This window comes from Remersonia thermophila, chromosome 3 (genome assembly GCF_042764415.1).
Source record: "Remersonia thermophila strain ATCC 22073 chromosome 3, whole genome shotgun sequence".
NCBI lineage: Eukaryota > Fungi > Ascomycota > Sordariomycetes > Sordariales > Chaetomiaceae > Remersonia > Remersonia thermophila.
This window is the reverse complement of record NC_092219.1, coordinates 3,323,973-3,351,841: the sequence shown is the minus strand read 5'-3', so window position 1 is coordinate 3,351,841 and position 27,869 is coordinate 3,323,973. Positions and strand designations below refer to the sequence as shown.

General features: G+C 58.5%; 7 protein-coding genes across 7 annotated transcripts; 4 read left to right on the top strand and 3 right to left on the bottom strand.

Annotated features, from left to right (window-relative positions):
• Window positions 1-588: 588 nt before the first annotated feature.
• On the top strand, window positions 589-6,844 carry VTJ83DRAFT_3768 (uncharacterized protein; the record flags this gene model as incomplete). Its single annotated transcript, XM_071010182.1, has 4 exons — window positions 589-1,233; window positions 1,813-2,103; window positions 2,158-6,625; window positions 6,690-6,844. 4 exons carry the CDS (start codon window positions 589-591, stop codon window positions 6,842-6,844), a joined length of 5,559 nt encoding a protein of 1,852 aa, XP_070867646.1.
• Window positions 6,845-8,696: 1,852 nt separating this feature from the next.
• VTJ83DRAFT_3767 (uncharacterized protein) lies at window positions 8,697-9,341 on the bottom strand (the record flags this gene model as incomplete). The annotated part of the gene is made up of 2 exons (XM_071010181.1): window positions 8,697-9,101; window positions 9,204-9,341. 2 exons carry the CDS (start codon window positions 9,339-9,341, stop codon window positions 8,697-8,699), a joined length of 543 nt encoding a protein of 180 aa, XP_070867645.1.
• An 8,800-nt stretch (window positions 9,342-18,141) lies between these two features.
• VTJ83DRAFT_3766 (uncharacterized protein) lies at window positions 18,142-19,818 on the top strand (the record flags this gene model as incomplete). Its single annotated transcript, XM_071010180.1, has 2 exons — window positions 18,142-19,069; window positions 19,133-19,818. The coding sequence occupies 2 exons, from the start codon at window positions 18,142-18,144 to the stop codon at window positions 19,816-19,818; spliced, it is 1,614 nt and encodes a 537-aa protein (XP_070867644.1).
• A 562-nt stretch (window positions 19,819-20,380) lies between these two features.
• Window positions 20,381-20,863, bottom strand: VTJ83DRAFT_3765 (uncharacterized protein; the record flags this gene model as incomplete). Its single annotated transcript, XM_071010179.1, has 2 exons — window positions 20,381-20,466; window positions 20,569-20,863. 2 exons carry the CDS (start codon window positions 20,861-20,863, stop codon window positions 20,381-20,383), a joined length of 381 nt encoding a protein of 126 aa, XP_070867643.1.
• Window positions 20,864-22,240: 1,377 nt separating this feature from the next.
• On the bottom strand, window positions 22,241-23,332 carry VTJ83DRAFT_3764 (uncharacterized protein; the record flags this gene model as incomplete). Its single annotated transcript, XM_071010178.1, has 2 exons — window positions 22,241-22,796; window positions 22,932-23,332. 2 exons carry the CDS (start codon window positions 23,330-23,332, stop codon window positions 22,241-22,243), a joined length of 957 nt encoding a protein of 318 aa, XP_070867642.1.
• An 828-nt stretch (window positions 23,333-24,160) lies between these two features.
• On the top strand, window positions 24,161-25,529 carry VTJ83DRAFT_3763 (uncharacterized protein; the record flags this gene model as incomplete). Its single annotated transcript, XM_071010177.1, has 2 exons — window positions 24,161-24,520; window positions 24,576-25,529. 2 exons carry the CDS (start codon window positions 24,161-24,163, stop codon window positions 25,527-25,529), a joined length of 1,314 nt encoding a protein of 437 aa, XP_070867641.1.
• A 687-nt stretch (window positions 25,530-26,216) lies between these two features.
• Window positions 26,217-27,449, top strand: VTJ83DRAFT_3762 (uncharacterized protein; the record flags this gene model as incomplete). Its single annotated transcript, XM_071010176.1, has 1 exon — window positions 26,217-27,449. The coding sequence occupies one exon, from the start codon at window positions 26,217-26,219 to the stop codon at window positions 27,447-27,449; it is 1,233 nt and encodes a 410-aa protein (XP_070867640.1).
• Between the last annotated feature and the right edge of the window lie 420 nt (window positions 27,450-27,869).

Below are 27,869 nucleotides of genomic sequence, written 5' to 3'. Positions count from 1 at the left end.
TTCCCCATCTTCATCACCCACCACCATCACCACCACCAGGACACACCCACCCACGATACCCCCCCATCAACCACATCCCCGGCGTCATCGCCAGTCGCACCGCCCGAGTCAGCTGCTCGCCAGGGGCCTGATGCCGCTTTCCATGATTGTCTTTTGTTCTTGATGATTTTCCGAGCGAACCAAAAACGGAGGCCAGACCTGAGCACCATCGCAACCGCGTAACCTGCCTTACCTACTACCTACCCACCTATCTACTTGTCTCTCATCTCGTTCGATGCGAAACCATCTGCGCCGAGCCTCAACGCCGTAGAGACGGGAACCACGCGCAGCATCGTCGCCGCGTTCGACTCCCCTCCACCGCGAGGTCAGGTGCTGTAACCACCAGCCCGGCTCCTTTTTCTCTTGTTTCGACCCCATCCGCCACATCGCCCTCTGTGCGATTGGAGCTCGGTCAAGCAGGAAGCTAGCTGCCCATCCTCGATCCCCGAACCTGCCGTGCCTTCGACGTGACCCGCGCTGCTGGGCAGTCGATGGCCCGGGGACAAAACGTAGAATCCAGAGAGTAAAGTCCCAGCCCAACCTGCTGTCATGGAGCGATATTCGGTGCTGCAGCGGCCTCCTCATTTCGACGAGGACGGTGGCGGCAGCAGCAACAACAACAACAACAACGCCGGCAACTCGCGGGTCGGCGCCAGCGAGGATCGTGGCCCGCGCGGGGGCCTGCGCGACATTCTCAATCCTGTCAGTGTCAGCTCGACGACGCCTGCGACTGCGCCGCCACCGCCTCGGCCGCAACCGCCGCCCTTCAGCCTGAGATCGCCAACGCAACCCACCGACTACCGCCATCACCAAAGCGCCCCAACATCCCGATCGATTCTCAACAGCCCGACTCCGTACGCGTCGTCCGCGGTTTCGCTGCCGCCACACCTCCAAGCTCCACCAGGGATCGCGTCCACGGCTCCCACGGCGGCCGCGACGACAACAACAACAACGACGACGACGACGACGGCGCAGCAACACCAGCAGCCACCCCGATCGCCGCTGCACGCGCCTCCGGTGTATTTCCCTGCCGAGCGGCGCGACCATGAGCCGATACGCGAAAAGCCCGTGACGTCGAGCGGTTTCTACGATCCCACCACGGATAGCAGCAGTCGAGACAACACGCGGAGCAGGGGCTCGGACACGGGTTCGACGTGGCGGACCGGCGCGCAGACATCTCCGCCAAAGCCACAGGTAAGCAACGCAAATCTCCTACTTAGGCATCTTGTTACTTTTTCCTGTTCAAGGGGCCAAAAGCTCCAACGTCTTTTATCACTTCCGTCACTCCACCAACACGGCTCGCTCGTCTTTGCGTTTTGTTCCCCCTTGTTGCATATCGGCGGTATCCCGTCGTTTTTAGCGGCAGCGGATCAACGGGTTTCCATCCTTCAACGTTGTCAATCATCCCATTCCTCCCGTCCTCCTCCTCCCTTGCTGCACGGACACAGCACCACCAAAAAAAGCCCACCTCCACCAACCAACAAACCACGACGTCGAGGCCCCAGGGCTTTTGGGGTTTCAGTTCCTTCTTTTTCCCCCTTTCACCTCCGCGTCCCGCGCACTCTTTCATTTCCCACAACCCAACCTCGCCGCCCCGATCCATTTCCCACCACACCACACCACACCACACCACAATCCAACATCCTCAACATCATCATCGTCTTCCATTCGCGCCCTCAAATGCTTTAGTTCCTTTTGTAATTCTTAATCAAACTCAACCCACATCGATCGCATGCCTTGCTAACCGGATGGTTTTTCTTCGCGTCTCGTCAGCCTCGCGATCCTTACAACTACCCCCAACCATCCGCCGCTTCTGAGTACTACGCCAGCAACAACGGAACCTACGCATCGCCGTCGGGCGCGTCGTATCGACCGCGCAGCCCCGTTTCCCGCGGTCATCATCATTCCGTTCACGGTTCCATCAGCCCTCCCCCAAGGCCGGCTGCGAGCACCTCGCCGAGCTTGCGGAATATCACGATGCCCAGCGCCACCACCAACGGGCACGGCTCGTCGGCCTTGCCTTCCCTGACGCGGACCGAGTCGCCGGCCCCATCCGGGACGAGCGTAAGTCCAGCAGGGCACGTTGTCCCTGGAACGCCCTTGCTAACGTATTCCCAGACGCCGAGCCGTGCCGCGGGCGTCATGTCGTTCTCCAACATTCTGTCGAGCGCCGAGCCGCCGGCTCCAAAGCCCCGACCGACCTCCCCCGTGGTCGACGCGACACCCGCCAGATCCGACAAGATCCACATCAAGGTCGACAAGACGGACAAGACGGACAAGACGGACAAGGCGGACAAGGCGGGCAAGGCGGACAAGGCGGGCAAGGCGGACAAGGCGGACAAGGCCGCAGATAAGGCCGCAGATGGGGAGAAGAAGCAGGCCCGCGGCAGCAGCACCAAATCCATCAAGCCGCCGCGGATCGTGGATATCAGGACCGTTGAGTCGTCGACTCCCAAGATCCCGCGACGGCCCGCCCCGCCAAAAGCCGACGTGTCCACCCCCATCAAGATCCCGACTAAGCGGCTCGCCAACGGCGTTGCAAAGCACAAGACGTTCCCGGCCGAAAAAGAGAAAAAGATCCGGGAGCTCATGGAGCAGCTCGACTTTGACGACGTCGACGAAACGGACTTCGAGGACGAGTTCCAGGCGTGGCAGGAACGCGCCCAGCGCCGGCGCCGCGAAATGAACCGTCGCGATCTCGTCCAGCACCGGGTCCGCCGGGCCGACTTTGCCCAGATCGAGGCCGAGAAGCTGCAGCAGCTGGGTGACGTCGGAAAGACGCGGTACTACGAGGCCAATTACGACGACGCGCTCCAGGAGGTCCGCGAGCAAGAGCTCTTCGCCGAGAAGGAGCGCAAGAAGGACATGCAACGCAAGCGGCGGCGTGAGAAGTCCATGGCCACCACCCTCGACCAGAAGGCCGCCGCCCTGGCCCGTGCTCAGGCGGCCCAAGACGAGGCGGAGCGTCAAAAGTACATGCGCGAGGCCGAGCGCGCCGAGAAGAAGGTTCAGCAGACCAAGTACATCCTCCAGAAGGGAATCAAGGGCCCCGCCCGCAACATCCCTCCCATCGAGCCGAACCTCGAGGGCGGCACCATGGCCACCTTTTCTGCCGACGGCATGGAACCCGGCAAGGGCAAGGGCAAGGGCCGTTCCGGCGGCCGGCTCAAGAAGTCCAAGGAGCAGAAGCAGGCCGAGAAGGAGACGGCCGAGGCCGCACAGGCCGCTCTGGATGCCGGCGAGGAGCTTCCGAGCAAGGAAGAGACGGCCAAGGTCCGCATCAAGTTCACCAAGTCCAAGCCGTCCAAGGACGACGGCGACAAGGAGAACAAGGAGCCCAAGGATGCCAAGGAGAAGGAGAAGGCCGCCCCCGAGGAGCCCAAGGACCCGCTCGAGACCAAGTTCCAGTCCAAGGGCTTCAACCAGATCTACGACCAAATCTGGCGCGACCTCTCCCGCAAGGACGTCGGCAAGGTGTTCCGCCTCGCCACCGACTCGTACGCGACCAAGGCGTCCAACCTCAAGAAGACGGCCATCCTGGCCTCCAAGGAGGCGAAGCGGTGGCAGCTGCGCACCAACAAGGGCACCAAGGACCTGCAGGCCCGCGCCAAGCGCGTCATGCGCGACATGATGGGCTTCTGGAAGCGCAACGAACGCGAGGAGCGCGACCTGCGCAAGGCCGCCGAGAAGCTCGAGCTCGAGAACGCGCGCAAGGAGGAGGCGGATCGCGAAGCGGCTCGGCAGAAGCGCAAGCTCAACTTCCTCATCTCCCAGACCGAGCTGTACTCGCACTTCATCGGCAAGAAGATCAAGACGAACGAGGTCGAGCGCAGCACCGACCACCCGGACGAGGCCGCCGCCGCCGCCGCCGCCGCCGACAAGGACAAGATTCCGGAACTGGCGCTCAACATTGAAGAGCCTACCGGGCCCATCGGCGAAAAGGTGACCAACTTCGACAGCCTCGATTTCGACAACGAGGACGAGTCGGCCCTCCGCGCCGCCGCCATGGCCAACGCCCAGAACGCCATCGCCGAGGCGCAGAAGAAGGCCCGCGAGTTCAACAAGGACGAGGCCAAGCTCGACGAGGACGGCGAGATGAACTTCCAGAATCCCACGGGCCTCGGCGACGTCGAGATCGAGCAGCCCAAGCTCCTCAACTGCCAGCTCAAGGAGTACCAGCTCAAGGGCCTCAACTGGCTGGTCAACCTCTACGAGCAGGGCATCAACGGCATCCTCGCCGACGAAATGGGTCTCGGCAAGACGGTGCAGTCCATCTCCGTCATGGCCTACCTGGCCGAGCGCTACGACATCTGGGGCCCCTTCCTGGTCGTCGCCCCGGCGTCTACCCTGCACAACTGGCAGCAAGAAATCACAAAGTTCGTTCCCGAGTTCAAGGTGCTGCCGTACTGGGGTACCGCCGCCGACCGCAAGGTGCTGCGCAAGTTCTGGGACCGCAAGCACACCACCTACAAGAAGGACGCGCCCTTCCATGTCATGGTCACGTCGTACCAGCTCGTCGTCTCGGACGTGGCCTACTTCCAGAAGATGAAGTGGCAGTACATGATCCTCGACGAGGCCCAGGCCATCAAGAGCTCGCAGAGCTCGCGCTGGAAGTGCCTGCTTGGCTTCCACTGCCGCAACCGCCTGCTGCTGACGGGCACGCCCATCCAGAACAACATGCAGGAGCTGTGGGCCTTGCTGCACTTCATCATGCCGTCGCTGTTCGACTCGCACGACGAGTTCAGCGAATGGTTCTCCAAGGACATCGAGTCGCACGCCCAGAGCAACACCAAGCTCAACGAGGACCAGCTGAAGCGCCTGCACATGATCCTGAAGCCCTTCATGCTGCGTCGCGTCAAGAAGCACGTCCAAAAGGAGCTCGGCGACAAGATCGAGCTCGACGTCTTCTGCGATCTCACCTACCGCCAGCGCGCCATGTACCAGAATCTTCGCAACCAGATCAGCATTATGGATCTGATCGAGAAGGCCACCATCGGCGACAGCGACGACTCGGCCAGCCTCATGAACCTCGTCATGCAGTTCCGCAAGGTCTGCAACCACCCGGACCTCTTCGAACGCGCCGACACCTCATCTCCGCTGTCGTGCGGCTACTTTGCCGAGACGGCCTCGTTTGTTCGCGAGGGCACCAATGTCACAGTTGGCTACTCCACTCGCAGCTTGATCGAGTACGAGCTGCCGCGTCTTGTCTGGCGCGAGGACGGCCGCCTGCACAAGCCCAGCGCCAACAACCCAGCTGCCGGCTTCCGCAGCCAGTACCTGGATCACCTGATGAACATCTGGTCGCCGCACAACCTCCGTGACAGCACCGAGAACGCCGACCAGTTCTCGTGGCTCCGTTTCGCCGACGTGAGCCCGCAGGAGGCGTACCGTGCCAGCCATCAGGACATGTTTGCCCGTGCCGTCGAGCTGGCCTCCAAGAAGGACCGCCTTGGCGCCATGAAGATCGTCTACTGCGAGCCCGAGGACGAGCGCTGGACGCCTGCGCATGCGATGTTCCAGATTCGCGAGCGTCAGGATCCACGCCCGTTGGCCGACATCACCGAGCAGGGTGTCCTGCACAACCTGATGAACGTGTCGCGGTCAAGCTGGGATGACATGGGATTGACCCGTCTCGAGCAAGCGGCTAGGTACCGCGCCACGGCGCCCCCAATCGACGTCGTCTGCAGCAGCCGCGGCGCCGTTATCGAGCGCGAAAGCATCCTCTTCAACGCGCCCATGCGCAAGGCGCTGTTCGGTCCCACGCCGGCCGAGGCCAAGGCCTTCGTCACGCAGAACGTGCCCGTCCACATGTACCCTCTCCCGCCGCTGCTGCCCGCGCCGGACAAGGAAAAGCAGCGCTTCACCAACATCACGGTGCCGTCCATGCAGCGCTTCGTCACCGATTCGGGCAAGCTGGCCAAGCTGGACGAGCTGCTGCGCAAGCTCAAGGAGGAGGGCCACCGCGTGCTGCTCTATTTCCAGATGACGCGCATGATCGACCTGATGGAGGAGTACCTGACGTACCGCAACTACAAGTACTGCCGGTTGGATGGGTCGACAAAGCTCGAGGATCGCAGAGACACGGTCGCAGACTTTCAGACGCGGCCGGAGATTTTCATCTTCCTGCTCTCGACCCGTGCCGGTGGCTTGGGTATCAACCTCACAACCGCCGACACGGTCATCTTCTACGACTCGGACTGGAACCCCACCATCGACTCGCAGGCCATGGACCGCGCGCATCGCCTGGGCCAGACAAAGCAGGTTACCGTGTACCGGCTTATCACGAGGGGCACCATCGAAGAGCGGATTCGCAAGCGTGCCATGCAGAAGGAGGAGGTGCAGCGCGTGGTTATTACGGGCGGCGCTTCCGGCGGTGGTGTCGATTTCTCAGGCCGGCGCCTGCCCGAGAATCGGAACCGCGATATTGCCATGTGGCTTGCCGATGACGAGCAGGCGGAGCTCATCGAGAAGAGGGAGAAGGAGTTGCTGGAGAGCGGCGAGCTGGATAAGCTCCAGAAGAAGAAGGGCGGAAAGCGGAAGCGGACCGAAGGGAAAGAGCTTAGCTTGGATGATATGTATCATGAGGGTGAGTGTCTCTCCGCATCTGGCGGTTTTCGTCTTCCGACCGGGTTGCTAACTGGCTTCAACAGGTGAGGGTCACTTCGATGATAATAAGGCCTCCGGCACGGCCACGCCAAGCGCTGAAGTCGACGGACGTGCCGGCAAGCGCAAGAAGGCTGGTAGCAAGAAGGCAAAGACGACCAAGCAGAAGCTGGCGATCGCCGATGGGGAGATCGACATCTAGTAGATGGGGTCGAGCTCATCGGGGTTGGGAAGGCTGCGATGGGGGTGTGCTCGTTCGTTCCCACAGCCCTTTTCAGGAGGTCCAATCGCACCAGCACCTCTGGCGTAGCGAACGAAAGCAGGAGGAATTGTAAGATTATGCATCACGGCAAGGAAAAAGGGGCGGGGTTGTTTCCCGTGCTGTATGTGGTTACGACCGGACGGATAAGGAGAGAGAAGAGGGGGCTGGGAGTGGAAGGTATCATACATGTTACATCAGGACACACGCATACATGGACGGATCGGAACAAGGATCGGGCAGATACAGCGAGGTGTTCTCTCCTTTTGTTATTTCTTTTACATATTGTTCTTATTTTTTTTCTTCCAAGCCTTCACACTTTTCTACTACGTAGGTTGTGTTGATGTATGTTAGGCTGATGCGTGCTGAATCGGTCAAAGGGGGGAAGTCGGGAGGGGGAGAGAAAAGATGTTGACGCCCGTGGTTCAGAGGCAATAATAATACTAGATCAAGGGTCACCTCACCTCGCCTACAGGAGTTAGATAGTATCTTGGCTTGGTCAATTGAAAGAGCTGCATCCCGCAACCCTTCGATCGTACATTGGTATGTGCCGTTGGGATGTTTCCATTTCTAGAAGTCATACCCCCTACGGTGATGACGCCTCAGGACGACCTACCTTCCGTGGTACCGTCGGCAAGGTACCCAAGGTACCTACGTTGGGTAAATTATGAGACAGATATTTCCACATATTCCATCGCCTCATCGCGGGAACATGGCAAAGCCAACCTAGTTTCCTTCTATGGAAGGTCGTCAACCCGGCCTTTTTGCATCGTTGACTCCGCTATGCACCATGACTCTTCTCCATGCCGTGATATCCCGCGGAGCTGCAGTCCGATGGACGAGCAGCACGTAAGGACGATCTTTGCTGCCTGCAGCGACGCTGACGGGCATACAACATCGCGATGCAACGTCGGTTGGGCTTGCTGCGTGGCCGCTTGCTCCCCCGGGGAGCCGAAGGGGGATGAGAATAAAGACATAAGCATCTGGCCCGGAATGGCTCCGCCCAGCGAGCGATTGTGGCTCATGTTGGTTGTTTCAGATCGCCCAACGGCTGAGCTGCAAGCGATGCTGGATTGCCGCATTCGTGAAGGACGGGGGAGGCGCCGACCTCATGTTTGCTTCGCCCAGCACCGGCCGGCGTCTTGGTCCGTGAGATGCAGAAAAGAATGAGGATCAACCGGCGGTGCTGGCGAAAGCGAGAAAAGTTCCGTAATTACCGGTACGAACTGCTTCACCGAGCAGCCCCCCGGCCCCACCCAGAGGTGCTCGAGTGCTTCGAGTCATGTACCCGGTCCCAGCCCAGGACCTTCGCAGGCACTGACTCGTTGGAAGAGCGCTGGGTAGTTTACTGTGCACATGTCGAAGCGCGCACAAGGGCGAGGGTCAGGTGCGGTTTTGCTACTGGCTGAAATGCGGTGATGTGGCTCGGTAGAGGGCGAACTCCAGGCTGCCTCGTGGGATTGTTACTATGCGGAGTATTCCCAAATCGCGTTATACAACCCGAACGGCCTCTGAGTGGGAAAGCGAAGGCTTGTTGGACGCAGATACAGCGTTGTTGCGAGGTGGATTCATTCAAAGCCTGTACTATGGGGTATTATCAAGCTCATTATTGACAACGGCTCTCTTCTCGGGACAGTCTATCTCGAGATGTCTTCAGCCCATCACCGCTTAAGCCTCTCATTCCCATCCAAACCCCAATCAAAAAGATGTCCCTGATCCATCTCCATATTGTGGACGAAGATATCTTCTCCGTCTTCGACTTTGACTTGCGCAGCAGCGGGGAGAAGAACGGCGCTTACTCCCCGTTGCACGCCTTTTCGCCCCATCCTCCTCCGCCGTTGGTGTAACCTTCAAACGCCTTCTTCGCATCCTCAATCTTCTTGTCGATCCCCAACGTCCCAGCCCGAGGCGCGCCACCATTCTCAGCCCGCACCGAGACGCAGCAATTCCAGGCCCACCGCGCAACAACATACGCGCCCACCGCACCGGCCCCGGTGAACGTCGCAGCGGTCGAGGTGACGACGAACACCGGGAAGACGATAAACACGGTGGTGAAGAAGAGGGCGAGGCAGACGGCGCTGGAGACGAAGGCGAAGGCGAGGAGGGCCGCGCCGGCGAAGAAGGCCAAGGAGATGAGGAGGGTGGCGAGGAGGAGGAGGAGCGGGAAAGCGGCGAAGAGGGCTTGGAGGGTCAGGAAGGTCTGGGCGGGTTTGTTATTAGCATCTGCTTTCTCGCCTGGGATAATGAAGGGCCCGCGCTCCAGGTTTGGGGCAGGCCGCTTTGTTGCCCGGTTGTCACCTACCATAAGGAAAGGGCGTTGTTCAGCGAAGGCTCGAGTTTGGGTGTAAACCCTCTGCCGGGTCTCTGGGGGTATGACATTGTCGGCGACGCGTTGGGCCGAGCCGAGCAACCTGGAGATGATGCTCTCTTGCGAGGACATGGTGTAATTGGACGCCGGGTTCGCGTAGGCGCGCGTGGTGTTCAGCGTGACGCGGGATGCGTGATGCAGGCGGTCAAATCTACTTGGTCATATGCAGGAGGATAACCGAGAGCTTCCTGGAAAGGGTACAGGTTTTTGTTTTGTGGGCTAACGTGAGACACGAAGCTTTTTCTTGTGGTCCCAGGTCGTGAGGTTCAAGGAGCACACCTACCCATGACGTCGGACCGACTGCACTAGCCGCCTGGCTTGGCGCTGAGACAGCCAGCTCCTTGTTCGTCCCCGATAGGTTTCCCGGCTGCGTGCTTGGCGACAGGTAATTATGCTTCGCTGCTGGCCCAGATCTCTCATCAGGACACGCAAAGCAATGCAAACAGAGCTCGGACTATCTTATAACAACGAGGTCAGCTTGCACCCAGGAAAATGGCCCGTCTTGGCGGTTGGCATCACCCTCGACCTGCGGTTTCTCGGGCAACGTATAGTTACCTAGCCGTTGACGATAAACAACTATTACACCTGGATCCCCTACGCTTGGCTGCGAGATGAGAAAACACAATATATTGTGCATCCACCCTCAAGGATGGTATTGGGAGTCGCTGGTCAATCGCAATCAATGCCACCAACATCGACTGGCCCACAGTACCTATTCTATGGCGAGAAATTTGCTCCGCTTCCTTGAAAATGAGATCTATGCTTTGATCGTGAGCTGACTTAGGCAACCCCTGAGGTTTCCAAAGCCACTGGGAGAACAATTTGGTCATGGCTGGTGAGTCTCAAAGAACAAGCTGGGAACGCTTGCGTGCCACTGGTGGTTTAGAACAAGGGGCCTTGGGCAGATCAATGCCAGTAACCACATGGCAATGCGGCAGCAACGACTTTGAGATCAGGGACAACTCTCATTGTAGAAGATCGCCACAGTCCACCAACCATGGCAACGTTTGAGTCGGCTACAATCGTTGCCTCAAGGTCGGGAAAGCTATGTACTTGGCTGTTCTGATGATCGTTTCTTTTCCTTTTTTTTTTTTTTTTTGGCATATAATGAGCCGCTGTCGACGCATGCTGGGTGCCTGGGTTGAACAATAGGCCTGGTCTGAGCAGCCGCCGCCTATGAAGGTCATGTCTAAGCTCATACCCTAACGACCTAGGTGGGCTGAGTACCAAGCAGCACCACCTATGCTCCTTTTATTCAGGTAACCTATTTCCTAAATGAAATACTGTGCTTGAGCATCTCTATGTGAGATTTCTTTGCTGGAACAGCAGGATCAGAACTCTTTCCATCGACGATCTCGTCCAGCTGCGTCGAACCTCCTTGGGGGCCAAGGCAGTCATTTATCAGCAACTACCATTCTGGAAGCCTTGACTTCCAGTCATTGTCTGTCGCATTTCCTATGCCCTCTCCGAAAGTGCTTCTTGCTCGGCTCCCCTCCGTAGGGACGGGTCACGGTCAAGGAGACTTTGACAACCAGGGGTGAGCCCCAGGCGCTGCGTGATGACGACAACGAACTATGGTCTTTCTGTAAACAAGTTGGCAGCGACGATTCTGTTTCTGAACATCCATGCATGGAAAAGCCCTACGCCCTGGCGAGGCCGTTACTTTGCAATTTCGTCGTCGTTTGTAAGCTGTCCTTGGTGTCAAATGGGTTGCACAACCAGCAGCACTGCTATCCGCTTACCTTCAAGTCGTTCACAAATACATCCTGTTGAAGTTTGCATCACCCATCTCCCAACACATTGACTATCGTAACCCTCCTATAAGTAACCCAGAGTCTCAGATACGTTCCGGTGTCCTCTCTCGTGACGGTTGAGCTAGCCTGAACATACATTCCGCCGAATCTGCCAAAGAATTGTGTTACCCCTGAATGGCCCCCTGAATCTACGCGATCCTCTTATGACCTCATCACTCCGCGCTGTCGACGCCAACGTCCAGTTTCCGTGGCCTATGACTATGGCGCTAAGCTGGAAGGCTCCTGGACGAGATCCAGGCTGCGGTGCTAGCGCTGCTCGAGCTGCAGGGCTCGCCCCATCGACGACATCGCCGGGACGACCGGGCTGACGGCCTAAACGGGCGCTGGACCCGCGCCTGACTCTTCAAACCTGAAATCTTCTGTTCATATTGTTTTCTTTCTGTATTTCTTGAGGAATCTGGACCGCGGAATCCTGCGGAATGTGTGCCCTGAAGAAATATCTCCACGGAACCGCGCTATTCGCCGCCTTTGGTGATCAGACCGTGAGTCGCCGCCGAGATGTTTGTCGCCAGCCGCCTTGATTTATTCTCCAGCGATATTTCTATTGTCTGCGAGCTCAACATTTGGAAGATTCGCTTCTTCTTTGCCTTCCTCGGCTGTCTATATCTTCTTTTCGCTCTTCTGGAAGTCCCATCTTTCCTCGTCATCTTCTTCTCTTCCACCACCAACACCACCCACCGTCGGGCACCCCAGGATTTCGGCTCTGGCTTATCACCATGGTATTTGTTTTCCCTCTTTTTCTTTCTATTTGTAGCTTGCTTTTTTCTCTTTGCTTATCCTCATCGTCGTCTCGGCTCCGCTCGCGGAGTCGGTCGGCCATGAAACCTCATCGAGGACGACCGGCTCCTAGTCAGTCCTCCTCCCTTTCTCACCTTTCTCCTCTTTCTCTGCTACCACGGGCCTTCGAGCCACCTGTCTTGACGAGATCATCATCGTCAAGTTCGAACAGAACATCAAAGCTGCCTCGATCAGTTTGGTGTCCGACCGACGACAGGCAAGTGTTACTCCCCTCCTGTCTGACCGTCTCCTGCCATGAGGAGACCGGTATTGACGAGCACCACATTCGACTTCGAGTGTTGGTCAATGAAAACTACTTAACTACAAGCTATAGGCGGTGTCTGAGCGATGACCTCTCATTCGTCACTTCCGTCCTTTTATTCCTTGGAGCGTTTCGTCTGCTAATATGGGCCAAACATCCAGTTCCCTCTTCCGAGAGTCGTCGATCGAGCGCCGGCAACTGTTGGATATCATCATCGCCGCCCATCAAGAATACACACCTGGTCCAAGATGAGAGCGAAGTCCAGCGAGAGCTCACGCAAGTCATCCCCTGATCCTCTGGCGGCTTGCCATTGCTTGGCCCGGTCATGATGAAAACAGCAGGTTAAAATGAGCCTTCATGAAGGCACTGAAAACACCTCCATCGTTCGGTTTTTTCTGATCCTCCTCGGTCATCGAGTCACTTGCTACGCGGAGTCGAGGTCCATCGATAGTCTGCTAACCAGCCCTCTCTCTCCAGGAGCTCCGCACATACGACATAGGGGATTAGGGAGCTTACAAGTCTCCCATCCCAGGCCGATGCCAGCTCAGGCAAGTCAATCCTTCTCTCTTACTTGTCTCATTTCAGCGCGCCGATGATGAAACAAGACAATGGTCTGAACCGAAGACGAAAAGTCCAATGATCCGGTCCGAGATGATGATGATCAACCAGACTTTTACTCTGAGGCAGCGTTTTGACCGTGACCTCTCACTTCCGCGATCAATCGCTTCTGGACCCTACTAACTGAGGATCTCATAGAAGATTTCCACGCCGTGCCTTGCAAAGCGCCAGACTATGCATAGACGGTTCAAGTTGACCCAGCTCAGCTCAGGGCTGAGCTTTCGACATGGCATAGGCACGTATCCCGCCCCTTCCCCTCCCTTGAGTCACTTTGGTCTGTCATGATGATACAGTCGAACATCACTTTGAGCCCGGGATCTGTTCCTCGAGGGCGTTGATGACCCACTTAGTAGTGCGCTTGTTCTGAGACTTCCCTGGCCAACCAGAGACTTCACCCGCTGCTTGATTCGCCCTGATATCCATGCTAACCGTTGAAGTCACCCTAGAAACCTGTTGGACGAAATCTCATGGAGATCTGGCATGGTCCGGTTTGGCCCATGTGGCATCGACAGTCACTTAGGCAAGCTTCATATCTCTTCCCCAACCTCTCTTCACCCCGGGCGATCGCAACCCTACCACGACGGTCACACCTTTGCTCACAGTTCAGGCTCAGGAACGTACAGTACAGCGCCGCTTCTAACACGCAAGCAAGAGCCAAAGCTATTAAGGCAAGCAGCCCCGTCCCCCCCCCTCCCCCCCCCTTTTCCAGACACCAGTTGGCGGCATACAATGATGACAAACAATCCTCATCGACTCGAGCCTGGCACGTGCTAGGCGGTGATGAGAAACACAACCACAGTTGATCTGACATTTTCCGGCCGCTGCTGAGTCCAATTACAACTTGTGTCGCTCTGGATATGGCCGTTGGCTGATCGCTGAGTTTACCCAGGAGACATATCGGATCATGCCCTGAACATGGGGACCACGCCCGCAGACTTCGAAGGCAAGTCTCCAACCCTCCTTGATTCTCTGTCCGGTCCGGCGCGTCCATGATGACAAGCCAAAACATCGAGTCTGTTCTGAGCCTGGGAACCTACACCCAGGGAATGAACGATGCACAAAAGCCTGGTTCTCTTGATCTGAAGACGCACCCCGGTTGCCATGACTCTTTTCCTCGAGGTGAAGGCCGCCAGAATGACGTTTGCTGACCGTTGCCGTCTCGTTAGTGTCAACCATACCGGCCCCTGCGACTTTCTTTTGAATACAAAGGCAAGCCTCCCCTTTCGTTCCTCTCTGTTTTCGCGACAATGATGAAGCATCTTCCTCGGGGGGAGCCTGGGATTCGCCACATGGTAATCACCGACAACAAGCTTCTCATTGTTCTGATTCTTGTGTCAGCCCCTGGTGTTTATGTGGTTCCTCTGGTCCCCAGAATATCAAGATGCTCACATCTGTCTCTCTTCAAGGCTCAGTTGTGTCACTACGCTGTATAGACAAGTCACGGTTAAGAGAGAAACGCTGAAGGTATGCTCAAGAACCCCTCCAATCTTCCCTCTGTCCAGCGCTGGGATGATGAAATTCTATTTGTTGTTGGTCTGAGCCTGGAGATCCCAGGCAATGACAAGAACACAGATATGTACTCATTTCTCTGACACTGCGGGTTTGGGTCTGCGTGGATTTGTCGATTCTCTTCGTCATGACATTGGCTAACTTCTGAGCCTTTCACCAGGACCACCAGGTAAACAACCAAGGCATGCTCTCCCCCTTTTCATTCCCCTCCGGTTCGGCAATATCATGATGAAAGACGACATTCTCTCGAGCCTCTGGAACACTACGGCGATGAGCTGAAGCCTTCATGTTCTGACAATGCCCTACGTCGTCATGTTTTCCTCCTGTCTTTGGTCATTCCGGAGCCCTGCTGATAGTTGACTTCTCTCAGGGGCTTGTCCGAGGGCCATGCAGCGAGCATACCTTTGAAAATGCCAATGTGAGTCTTATTCATTTAACAACACCATCTGGCCTGGCAATGATGAATTTTGTGCTTCATTTGAAGCTGGTGGTAATGCCCAAGTCCATGAAATTAGGAGGGCTCTCCCTCTGAGCCAACCTCCTCCCCGTCGTCAACTCCCTTCATCCTTAAGTGGTCTTGACATCTACTGACTTATAAAGTTCTCCCCCAGAATCTTCAACCTGGATGCCTTGGGTTGACCTGGAGCCCATCTCACCGCGAACGAAGGCGAGTTTACCCCCTCCTCAAAGTTCACCACGACCCTCCTCGCGACAATGATGATCATTGATTTCAGCCTTGCTGTGAGCCTGCAAAGGCCCTGATGCACAAATCATCCCTCTTGCTCTGAGCCATGAGCACCCGCTAACCGCCATTATATCCCCGCTGTTTTGGCCACCATGGTATGTGCTGACTTGTGAAGATGATTCTCCCAGAAACTCTTGGAGAATGCCTTCGCTTTCCTCGAGATCTAGTTCCCTGTGGATGAAGGTGAGCCTTCTCCCCCCTTGAGCGCCACTTCCTGAGGTGATGGCGATATTCCCCGCGATAATGATGATCAATATTTCCGTAATATCCATTTGAGCCCGAAAAGGCCATGATATCCAATAGAACTGCTCGATCTGATATGTCGCAACGGCCGCGAAGCATCTTCCACAATTTCGACGACCATGACGCCTGCTGACCTATGATGCTCTCAGGATTTGTCGCCCAAAACTTCTAACGTCAGAACGACCCTTCCCCTAATGAGAAAAGGTACGCCAGTTTTCCGTTTCACTTATCACAGGATGGCGGCATCATATGATGACAAAATGCTTAGAATCCATCTGAGCCTGGGAACTCCCCATCACATGCTGCCAACTGACGAGAGTTGATCTGAGTCTTTGGGCCGTCATCCGTGACTCATAGTCTCCTGGATCACACAGGCCGATTCTGGACTGCGCTGACTATCGGTTCGTCTCTGAGATGCTCGCGTATCAAAGTTCCACCAATGTGGTAGGGGCACGAGAGGGCGTGGATCGAGCCATCCTCGTGTGCCAGTTCGCAGATGGCAAAGGTGAGCATCTTGCCTATTTCTTGTGTTTTTTGGTAGGGTTTGGCCCGAGGAGGATGACTATTGTTTGCGTTGGTTGGAGCTTCTTGCACGGAATCGGGGACGGAGACTCGCCGAGTCTCCTAACTAATCCCCCGTGGAGACGATGGCAAGACTGAAATGGCTGATTCGAGGCCGCCATTCAACTGCGCTCGCTCACCAGGGTTGCCATCGCCATCAGGACTAGATGTCTACTAATCTTGCTTTTCTTCAGGACCCCCCCCCCCCCCCCCCTCCTTGATGTCGTCCTTTCAACAACCGCCGACGGTGACATGCAGCAGCCTCACTTTCTTGATCGAGAGGCCAAGACGATGGCGTCCCACTGTGTACCGGTAGGTATAGAGCACAGATTCATGTCCTCCCCTTGATCCAGCCCCCCGATGCTATGATGAACCAAACCTTTTCGTTTTGCGTCAAATTAAGCCACAGAGTGCCTCGCACCAGGATCGACAAACATCCAATCTGAGATGCATCTACCGGCCGTTCACTTTGTTGTTTGATCTTGTATGGCTACGCGTGGGACGTTTACTAATGAGCCCCCTCGCCTTCCCAGATAGTGAGCCCGTTTGTGGCAAAGTTGAAGAAAGAAGGTGCGTAAACCCCCGTATCCTTTGTTCAGCGCCAAGTCCATCTCCTCTCCTCTCCGCTCCTCTCCTCTCTTCTTCAACCCTGTTGCCCAGCTTCTGGCGGACCCGACGACACACGACAAGGATACCCCGTCCCTTCCAAGAACACCTTGAAACCATCTGCCACCAACTGGGAAGGTTCGACTGGATGCACCTGACACCGATAACCTGACAGTGGAGAAGGGTATCCCTGCAGGTCCGACATGTCCGACAGCGCCAAGAGGAGGCGACGAATGGACATTTTGCCGTTGAGGACCGCTGCCCAAGTGGACGGCAGAACGGGACATGGCCAAGCCAACTCGGGGGGAGGGCCAAGAACAGGACAAGTGAAAACCGATCCATCGGCAAGAGAAGTTGGCATGGCGCAACAGGGTTCCCAAGGGGCGGTGACTGTCGGTCGCTGAGGTCCTCAAACCAAACTGTTTGTCCAAGGTCATGCATTCCCCGGACCGGACATCTGCCCAGCCAGGTGCATGCCGCGGAACGCCGGAGCCAAGCCCAGGTTCTGAAGCAGCAGTCAAACAGCGTTGCATGCTCGGCATATTATTGCGGCCCATCTCCCGATCTGCGTGGGAATGCCATACGAGATTTCCATGTTCATGTCGTGTTGCCCCAGAAGCTCCATGGCGTCTGCGCAACGGCGGCACTCGGCCGATCCACCGAGCCGCTCAAGCCAGCAGCCAGAAGCCAGCAATCAGAGGCCGAATGAGCGAGAGGGGCCTGGGGAGAGAGAGAGGGGGGGGGTCTGGAAATTGTCTTGTTGCTTGGAAGTCCAGGCCGAGAACTTATCCATGCCGCTACTCAATTTCGCTCCAGCTGGGCATCCTCTGGGCGAGACCTGGGCATTCTGAGCGGTCAGCCAACCCCGGATGCCCTGTCGATTGGCCAGGGATTGCAGATTGCGGACTCGGACGGAAGATGGCCACCCAGAAATGGCTGCTTTGGTGCAGCTTTCAGCTCGCCTCTTGCCTAGGTGCTCTGAAAGGAATGGACAGGAGGCCGACCAGACCAGAGGTGGCCGGCAACTCAAGAATTTTTTTTCGGCGGACGAGTCGTTGTGTTCTCCCAGTCTCTACGCAGTAGTGTACGTTACTGCAGGGCAAGATCAGAAGGAAGCCAATCCTCGCGCGGTGCTGCTAAGTGGCTCAGGCTGTGTTGTTCCACAAGCGCAGGCCCCCGGAGCGTTTCCCCCTGACGAATGTCGCATTCTCATCTCGCGCTTGTGGCCGCCCCTTCTGCAGGCATGCGGTGGAGACGGTACCCCGTGCGAACGGCTGCGCTAGCGCTCATGATTGGACATTGCCTTTCCACAAACAGTTTCGTCCCGACCCAGCCGGCAGGGTTCATGAGGAGCAGCGGTTCGTCGCCGGGTCTCTTTTTAAGTTAGCGTGCATCCCCCGTTCTCCTGACTCTCATCTTGTTCGCCTTCTTGAACCCCCATCCCCTTCCGACTTCTCTCTCATCTTGGGCAACTCTCTAGTCCATTTTGTAATTCACAACGAAGGGTGCTGCAACCGGTGCAGGTTTGCACAGCCTTCTATTCCTGACACTCGTTGACACTGATCGCTTTTTGAAGATTTCTTTTTTTCTTTTTCTGCTCGCTCCTTGTCTCACTTTGCGCGTCTTGGCCAACGACCGCGTCCACGTCTACACGACAATCCGAAACCTCCAACTGAAGACTCGAACTTGGAACCGCTCTATTGACAGAAACCTCTAATCGCAAAGCACACCTTCACCATGCGCACCGCGTCTGCGTCCCTCCTGTCGGCCTCGCTCCTCCTGGGGCAGGCCTCGGCCGCTCTCCCTCCCATCGTCATGAAGGGTACCAAGTTCTTCTACGAGAACGGCACCCAGTTCTTCATGAACGGCATCGCCTACCAGCAGGAGTATGGCGCTCCTGGTACCAGCACCAGCACCAGCGCGAGCAACGTCAAGTACGCCGATCCGCTCGCCAATCCCGAGGCCTGCAAGCGCGACGTTCCTCTCCTTAAGGCGCTCCGCACCAACACCATTCGTACCTATGCCATCGACCCCGATGCCGACCACGATGAGTGCATGAAGCTGCTTGACGAGGCTGGCATCTACGTCATCAGTGACCTGAGCGAGCCCGCGCTCTCCATCAATCGTGACGACCCCAAGTGGAACGTCGAGCTGTATGAGCGCTACACGGCGGTCGTCAAGAGCCTGAGCAAGTACAGCAACGTCATTGGCTTCTTCGCTGGCAACGAGGTGTCGAACAACAGGACCAACACCCCCGCGTCGGCCTACGTCAAGGCTGCCGTGCGCGATACCAAGGCCTACATCAATGACAACTTTGACCGCTGGATGGGCGTCGGCTACGCCGCCAACGATGACCCCGATATCCGCATCCAGAGCTCCCACTACTTCAACTGCGGTCCCGAGGAGGACTCGATTGACTACTGGGGCTACAACATCTACTCGTGGTGCGGCAAGAGCAGCATGTCCCTGTCGGGCTTCGACAAGCAGGTCGAGTTCTTCCAGAACTACTCTGTCCCCGTCTTCTTTGCCGAGTACGGCTGCAACCTGCCCAACGGCGCCGATGGCCGTATCTGGGAGGAGACCAAGGCCCTGTACTCGGACGAGATGACCGACGTCTTCTCTGGCGGCATCGTCTACATGTTCCACCAGGAGGCGAACGACTATGGTGAGCTTTTTCTTCCCTTCGTATCGTTATGATGCCAATTTCCTGACAACCTCCCGCTTTCAGGTCTCGTTGAGATGAAGGGCAACACGGCCAAGACGATGAAGAACTTTGATACTCTCAAGACTGCCATGGCCTCCGTCAACCCCTCGTCCACCTCCATGAGCGCCTACACCCCTACCAACAGCCCCCAGCCGTGCCCGCCCATCGACGAGCACTGGAAGGTCACGGGCTCGGTCCTTCCTCCCAAGCCCGACCGCGAGACCTGCGACTGCATGTACTCGGCCGCTGCCTGCGTCCCTGCCGACAGCCTCAAAGTCAAGGATTACGGCGAGATCTTCAACTACATCTGCGGCGCGGCTCCCGAGGCCTGCGTCGGCATCAGCGGGAATGCCACCACTGGCGTCTACGGCGCCTACAGCATGTGCAATGCCCGCGAGCAGCTCGCCTTCGTCCTCGACCAGTACTACCAGCTCCAGAACAGCGATCCGAGCGCTTGCGACTTTGGCGGCAAGGCCACCCTCGTTGGCGGCTCCGGCCAGGCTGAGGGCAAGTGCGCGACTCTGCTCGCCAGCGCCAGCGCTGTGAACGAGGCTGCCGCTACCTCGACCGGCGAGGATGGCCCCGAGGAGAGCGAGAACGCCGGCGTTGCTTTTGGCCCGGCCCGCGGCGGCCTCATGCTCGGCGAGCTTGCCGTTGGCATGTACGTCGTCGTCGCCATGGCCGTCGGCGCGTCCATGGTCCTCTTGTAAATAACGGAACATGGCGTGGGGAGGAACAACCCAGGGTTGGTTTTGCTTTGTTCTGCTCTTGTCTCGTTAAGCCAAGAAAAAGGCCATGGGCGTGTGGGTTGGTGGTTCAATTTAGAGTTTTTACTTTGCCTGCCTATTTACAACATCGTAGTTGCGTAATGCTAGCTTTGTGGTGCTGCTTTGTGGTGGCCTCGTGCAAATCTCTCCAGCGCGTCGCATCTCGGTGATCTCTTCCTCCTCTTCCCAGTCTTCATTTCACCAAGCCCGCCCATCCATGCCATGGATGGCGGGGCGTAATGGGCTCGAAGATCACCGACGCGGGAGGGGTTTCACGGCAACGATGGCTGTGCCGTAGTCGTTTGATCGATGGCATCTTTCTGTAACCCTCCCGCGCTCTCCAAGCCAGGCCGAACCCGTGGGCGTGCCATCGTTAAAACTGACCTCAGCCCGCCGGGTTGCTTGGAAGTTTGCCATATCCTCCTCAGCTCACCCTTTGCTTGCTTGATCTGTTCCTCGGGGGGATAGGGTATATATCCAAGAAGCTCATCGGCCGCTGGCCCCTTCACTCAATGTCCATCTCGGCAGCATCCCCGCCTTGCACATCCTGCTCCTTGTCTTGCTGCTTTCCCTTGCCGTCCTGAGGGACATCTGCGAGTCGCGGATGTTAGCACCGTCGCATGGGGCATTGTTGCCTTCCCAATCCAAAACAGAGAAAAAATAGAAAAAAAAAAAAGAAGAAAAGCAACCTACCATCCACCGCCATCTCCTCCCCAATCAGCCCCTGCTCCAGCTTCCTCTTCAAGGCATACCCCCTCATCTTCTCCAGCTTCCTCTGCTTCTTTTTGCTGATGGCCGCGCGCGGCCCGCTGGTGGGTAGCAGCCCGGGCCTGGCGCCCCGTTTCACGTCCTTGGCCAGCTCCTCGCCGCCCGGGAGCTTCATCAGGCGGTTCCGCTCGGCGGCCTTTTGGCGCTGCTTCTTGCGCTTGGCCGCGCGGGCAGAGAGGCGGTTCTTGGAGAGGAAGTTGGGGTTCTTGACGGACGACATTTTTGTTTTCTTTTCCTCCTTGTTGCTCTGTGTTTAAAAGGGCTGTTTGCTGCCCTGGCCTCTTTTCGGCCGTTCGGTTCTTGAATGTTCGCGTGCCCCGGTGGGAAAGTCTCGGTCAACCGGCTGGCCGATGTTGGTATAGGGGGGGGGGGGGTTCCGTTTTTTGGTCGTTCAGTCGTCCAGGGTTCTTGGGAGAGAGGGGCGTTGGAGGCCTGGTCGGTTCAAAGATTGGCCGGGGAAGCAGGTAACTAGTCGTAAAGAGGGGGCATTGGTCGTCCAAACAGTTCAACGGTGGGACATGGCCTCATCCAAAGGGGTGGCAGGAGGGATGGTTTGATGGCTTGTTCAGAGGATGTTGTTCGACCTTGGCGCTGGAAATTTTAGTGGGTCTGAATTGCCGGCGGCAACGAGATCCGGACCGCCAAGGCGAATGGAACAGCTGGCAACCAGCTGATCCAAGCCAGCCAGCCCCTGAAGGTCGCAAGCAGCAAACATCAAGAGTCAACAGAGAGAGAGCTTGATTGTCTCACATCGCCGACAAGATTCTTCAACAACTAGCAATCCCATAACATAGCATGCACCCAGCATCGAAGTAGACATTGGCAGCATGCAGCGCATAGTCCACCATCCTCCATCACCATCGAACCCCACAATAGTCTTGTCGGTGAAATCTTGACTGGGCCCGTGACTTGGTGGGTGCGATGATTGACTTCTGCGACGGAACCAGGTCGCATCCCCATTGTTTCTCCCTCGGGCGTTTTTCTGCTCCTCGTTCTCCTTGGCTTTCCCGCTCAGCAGCCAGGTCACATGCGGTGGGCGCGCGGCGAACTGCCGCTGCCGCCACCGCTGCTGCAGCCACTGCCGGTGGATGAGTAGGGCGCGAAGCGGTAGATACTGTGGCATTCGGATCGATTGCAAGCACGTTATCGAGAAGGGAAGCAGCGAACTTGCAGGCCTGTCAGCCATGTCCAAAGGATGTCTTAAGGAGGAACCCACTTCTGCTCAATGCGCGGGCTCATCTGTAAGAGTGCCACCTGAATGTCGAAGGAGGCATTCTCAAGAATGCTGCTGTGGGAGACAGGAGCGTTGAGGGGGCTTTGGAGATTGGTATCCTCCGGCAGGCGCTTCTTCCACAGTAGGTGTTTCGGGGTCGGCTTTTTTGCTCCATTGATCCCTTATCCCTACATCGCAGCAAACGCCTCAAGGCCCTCGGTCGGGTTGGATATTTCGGTTGTTCACGCAGGCGGAACTAGACCTCCTGAGTGCCAACGTGATACCTCACGGCATAGGACCATCGGTGATGGATGCCTGCTTCGAATCCTGGAGGAACGGGAGCAACCATGATGATGAGGATGATGATGATGATGCACTTTGCCTTCAGGTCAGCGCTATGGGAAGCAGGTGAAATATGTTGGCCATGGCTGGCCCCGTCGCCAGGTTCCCCGGGTCATCAACCCAAAATATACGATGGCGGAGCCCGCCTGGGCTCGCCACAAAGGAGTCGCACTCTCCATCACCAAACAGGGGCATGTACGACTTGGGCATGATAACCTCGCAGACACGCAAGTGTTTGAGGCGGCCAATGGGTCCCAGATACGAGTCCTTCAGATCGACGGCGGAGGGTGCCAAAAGGGTCGGGAGCCAGCGCGGCATCAGCAGGGCAATGCGCAGGCGGGTGAGGGCGGGCATCTCAGCGAGAGCATCCCAAAAGGCCTCGTAGGCATCGCGCCCCCCAAAGTGCGGGACCATGCTCGCCTGGTTGCGGTCAAAGGGGGCCACCTCCCACTTGATCTCGAGCGACTGGATGAGCGGCCAGTGCTTGGGCACCTTGGCCTGGAGGCTGCGGATGTCGTCAACAGGCAGGCGGCGGCTGCCCGTGTTGATGATGAGAAAGCTGTTGCGCTGGTACAGGATGGGGATGCATTCGACAAGCCTGGGGCCATGGGGGTTGGTTTAGCGTGGGGACTGCGGGGACGGACGTTGACCTAACATCCGTCCGCAACGTGCGCGCGCGACGCGCCAGAGAGAGAGAGAGGGAGAGAGAGCGCAAAAGAGAGACAAGACTCACGCTCGTCGGCAAGTAAACAGCATAGATATGTCGAGCACTCGTCGGCGTGACACGTTGAGACAGTAATGCTGGCGTGCCACGACGCGGCGGAAGGAGACGGAGGAGGGGTCATCCTCACAGACGCCGTGGCGCCATCGTCGACGGTTGCCCACCTTGTCGGCGCGGCTGGGGTGCGTCATGAACTCGAGATGGACACGTCGGCCACCAAACAGCTCGGTGAATATCATGGCGCGCAGCTCGGCCGGGAGCATGCCAAAGAGCGGCGACTCGAGCTGCTCGTTGGGCCGGTTCGGAGGGTTGGGCGGGCCGCTGGCCCCTAGGCTAGAAGGCAAGGAATCATCTCGGGCCGGGGCAGCAGCGGGCGGCCGGGGCACAAAGCTTGGAGGGGTTATCGAGCCCATATATGGTCGTTTTGTTGCTGAGAAAAAAAAAAACAATGGATTTCCTACCTTCAAGATTGAGCCCTCCTTGGATATACAGGTTCCGTCGCGTGAAGGGGAAGGCGGCTGTTGAGGCTTTGAGGCTTGTGGATGGCCTGAGTGAGGTGGTCCGGGCATCACCTCAGGTGTCGGATGTCGGGATCGGCCGATTGCCAAGTGGGGCCGCGAAAGGTATGTACTGCGTACTAGCAGTAGTTATACGTAGTAATTATTCGTGGGTACGCAGCAACCCTTTGCTGGATCAGGGTCGTCGGGCGTGGCGCGGCAGGGGTGCACAAGGTTTGCCGGGTGGACCCGACGGATCGCTACCCGTCGAATAGGTACGTCGTACAAGGTAGTTAACTACTTGGCACAGAGGACGGCGACCTCACCGTCTGGTGACCTCGTTGACGCGCATCGGAAGCCGGACCTCGATGTGACAAATGCAGATAGCTACCATTGGATCTCACGACTTCCTAAGAGCGCCTCCCTCGGCGGATGGGTGTCTAAGATGGAAAAGCTACCCCCGAACAATGTTTTGCTTTGACGTGGCTTCGCAGGGCCCTAAGCGCAAGGGAGCCATGCTTGGCTTCGTCTCCCCCGTCTCCAATGTTCTCCAACTTTCCCCGCAGCTCCCAACGTGCCATGGCTTCCCCCCGTGCCCAATGCCTTGGCCCGGCCCGAGGTTCATGTCGTGCGTGGTGCAGACCGGCGGGGTGCCTACCGGTGCGATGAGCGTTATTAGCGGGCGCCGCCGCCTGCTGCCGATCTTTCACGCTTCGTTTCCCTCCTCGACAATCGGATGCTTGTATGAACCGCCCCTGGAGACGGGAATCCGCTGCCGCCATGAGATCGTTGACCGTCTCGCTCCTCGGAGCGCTGCTCGCCTACCTGCTGTATTCGGTTGGCCCCCACCTCCAAAGGGCGGTGGTTGTCCTCGGGGTCTTCCGCAAGTATCCCCCCGGAGCCGTTGCCGAGGGCCAAGTCACCGTTATTCCCGACACGGTCCACTGCGAGGACCTCCACTACTACGCCCCCAGCGGCACCATCTTCACGGCCTGCGAGGATGACGCCAGCGTCCGCTTCCGGTGGTTCCCTCCGTTGGCCAACTTTGACGATCCCGAGCTGGGAGGCCGCAGCCAGGGCTCCATCCACGTCATCGATCCCAAGGTGCGTGACGCGGACGCAAGACCGGCGACGTTCCCGGGCTAACCGGCCCGTGCAGACCTTCACATCGCAGAGGCTCCAGCTGGAAGGCTTCAAAGGTGCCTTCGTGACGCACGGAATCGACGTCATCGCTGACCCTGACGCCGCCGACGGCAAAGCCGTGTACATCATCGCCATCAACCACCTCCCCGAGACCCAGCCCGGCGGAAAGAAGGGGCCGCGCGCCCGTTCGCAGCTCGAGATCTTCCGCCACGTGCTCGGCTCTTCGTCCGCCCAGCACCTCCGTTCTGTCTGGCACCCGCTGGTCCGGACGCCCAACGACGTGTTCGCGCGGAGCCCCAGCTCCATCTACGTGAGCAACGACCACCGCCACCGCGACCACGGCCTGATGCGCACCATCGAGGACCTCTACTACGGCTCTACGTGGGGAGAGATCGTGCACCTGCAGCTTGGCTCCGTCAAGGAGGCGGCGGCGGACCCCTCGGACGGCGTGACCGCCCGCATCGTCCTCACCGGCCTGCACAACACCAACGGCCTCGGCCACGGCCGCACCGAGGACGAGATCGTCATCTCGAGCGCCGCCAGCGGGGTCATGCACCTCGGCCGGCTCCTGGCGGCGGGCGACGCCGCCGGCAACATCACGGTCGTCGAGTCGGTCGACATCAGCCACGTCGCCGACAACCCGAGCTACTTTGCCGACCCCTACGCGACCGCCGACGACGACAGGAGCGGGTTCCTCGAGACGGGCGTCTCGCGGGCCATCCACCTCGCCGCGAACCAGCGCGACCCGGCTGCCAAGGACCCGGTGATGGTGACGTACATGCGGCCCGTGGCGCCGGGCAGGTGGGAGAAGCGCGTGCTGTTCGACGACGACGGCACGCGGCTGCGCACCGCCAGCGGCGGGGTGCTGGTGGCGCTGGATCCGAAGGAGGAGGATGGCAAGAGGAAGGCGTGGTTGTTTGTTTCCGGGTTCATGTCGCAAGGGGCCGTGGCGCTCAAGGTGGATCTGTAGCCCGGCTTGGCCTGAATGGAACGTTGGGGTTGTGGATAACTAGCGGTTGGTCTATATGCTACAGGCGTGATACCTTGTGGTGGCTGTCCGTTTTCGATGCTGGCAACGTGACGTCATGGGGACTGTTAGACAATATCCGGGCCATGCGGTTCCCGCATTCAGCCGTGGCCTCGCTTGCGTCGGGGCATTCCAGACCGTGAACATGGCGGGCTCGGGAGCTGCCTCGGTCACCACGAGCAGGGTGTCCTGGTCGTGAGCATGCCAATAGTTGCATGCCAACACGACGCTGGGGCAAAGGTCCAGTCCCGAGGGCGGCAATCCGCGGTCCCCACCGAACCGAGATGCCTCGGGGGTTTCTGACAGTTTTACTGGACCCTGTCACGAAGCGGGCCGCAGCCTGGACCAGCCCGCACGCCCCCACCGGATGCTCCCCCGCCCCGCCACCGCATCGGGAGAGGCAATGCCGGCCGCGGGTCTGGGTCCGCAAACTTGCAAAGCCAGGCACGCCGAGCGGATGGAGGCAGGGAAACGAGGGTGATGCAAGAATCGGGTACTTCGGCCTGCGAGTGAAAAAGGACAGAGGTGAAGCCCAGCTGCAACAGTCGCCGCACCCATCGAGATCTCCCCTTTGTGCACCACCTGCTTCCACCTCCCCCTCCCGGTTCGACAACGACAACATCGATCACCATGGCCCATCGGAACAACACCATCGACGACGAGATCCGGCAGCGTCATGCCGAGATCGCGTCTCTCAACAAGCACATACACGACAACCCCGAGCTGGCTTACGAAGAGCACAAGGCCCACGACGCTTTCGTGGCCGCTCTGCAGTCCCTCGGCTTCAACGTCACCCCCCACGCCTACGGCCTCGAGACGGCCTTCTCCGCCGAGATCGGCTCCGGCGGGCGCCTCGTCATCTTCAACGCCGAGTACGACGCCCTGCCGGGCATCGGCCACGCCTGCGGGCACAACCTGATCTCGTCGGCCTCGTTCGCCGCCTTCCTCGGCGCCGCCGCGGCGCTCAAGGCCTCGGGCCGGCCCGGCCGCCTCCGCCTCCTGGGCACCCCCGCCGAGGAGGGCGGCGGCGGCAAGCTCAAGCTGATCGAGAACGGGGCGTACCAGGGCGCGTCGGCCGCGCTCATGGTGCACCCGGGCTCCGCGCGCCTCCTGCCCCCCGGCGTCCGCGGGATCGCCCAGATCCGCATGCTGGCCAACGTCAAGATGCGGGCCTTCTTCCAGGGCCGCGAGGCGCACGCCGCCATCGCCCCCTGGGACGGCGTCAACGCGCTCGACGCCGTGTGCCTGTCGTACAACGGCGTCAGCATGCTCCGCCAGCAGATCCGGCCGCACGAGCGCATCCACGGCGTCATCCGCGCCGGCGGCACCCGGCCCAACGTCACCCCGGCGGACTGCGTGCTCGAGTACTACGTGCGGAGCGCCACGCGGGCGACGGCCGAGGCGCTGTGGCAGCGGGTCAAGAACTGCATGGACGGCGCGGCGCTCGCGACGGGCTGCACCGTGCGCTACGAGCCGCTCAACTCGTACGCCGACGTGCGGCCGAGCAAGGCCATCTGCAAGGCCTACGTCGAGGCGATGGAGGAGGCCGGGTGCGAGGGCAAGGTGGCGCTCGACGGGCCGGGCGCCGCCGAGGTGCTGCCCGGGAGCACCGACATGGGCAACGTCTGCTACGAGTGCCCGGGGTTCCACGGCGTGTTTGGCATCGAGTCGCCGGCCGGCGCGTCGAACCACACCCCCGGGTTCGCGGCGTCGGCGGGGACCGAGGACGCGCTGGCCCGCGCCATTGATTGCGGGCGTGGCATGGCGCGCGTGGCGTGGAAGCTGCTGGAGGACGATGCGTTTGCCGAGTTGGTGCAGAAGGAGTGGGAGGAGGACATGAAGCTGGCGGCCGAGGGGAAGTGAGATGGGTCAGGGAGAGATAACGCATGCATGATTTCGGCAGCTGGATAAGGTAGACTACCTGTTTGTCGGTTCGTATCACATGCTGGGCGCTCGATGTACAAGGTACCTGAGCGGGACGACCGGGGTTAGGGTTGCGATAACACAACGGGACTTGCTGTGTTAGTCAACGTCCGAAACCAGCTTTGCTTTTCGCTCTGCTCCAGTCAACTCCAAAGTGCATTCCTCAGCCGCATTTCGCAACGTTTTCTGCCAATCCGGATGATCAAGATTGTTCGCCAAAACTCCGTGCCTTATCCCATCTCCTGACGCATGAATGCCACAGTACACGCCTGTTCTCTACGGTGTAACGTCCATCCTTCATCTTGTCTTCGTCCTTGGGAAGGAATGGCGCTAGCGTGAGACGGAGCCCCACTGATCTAC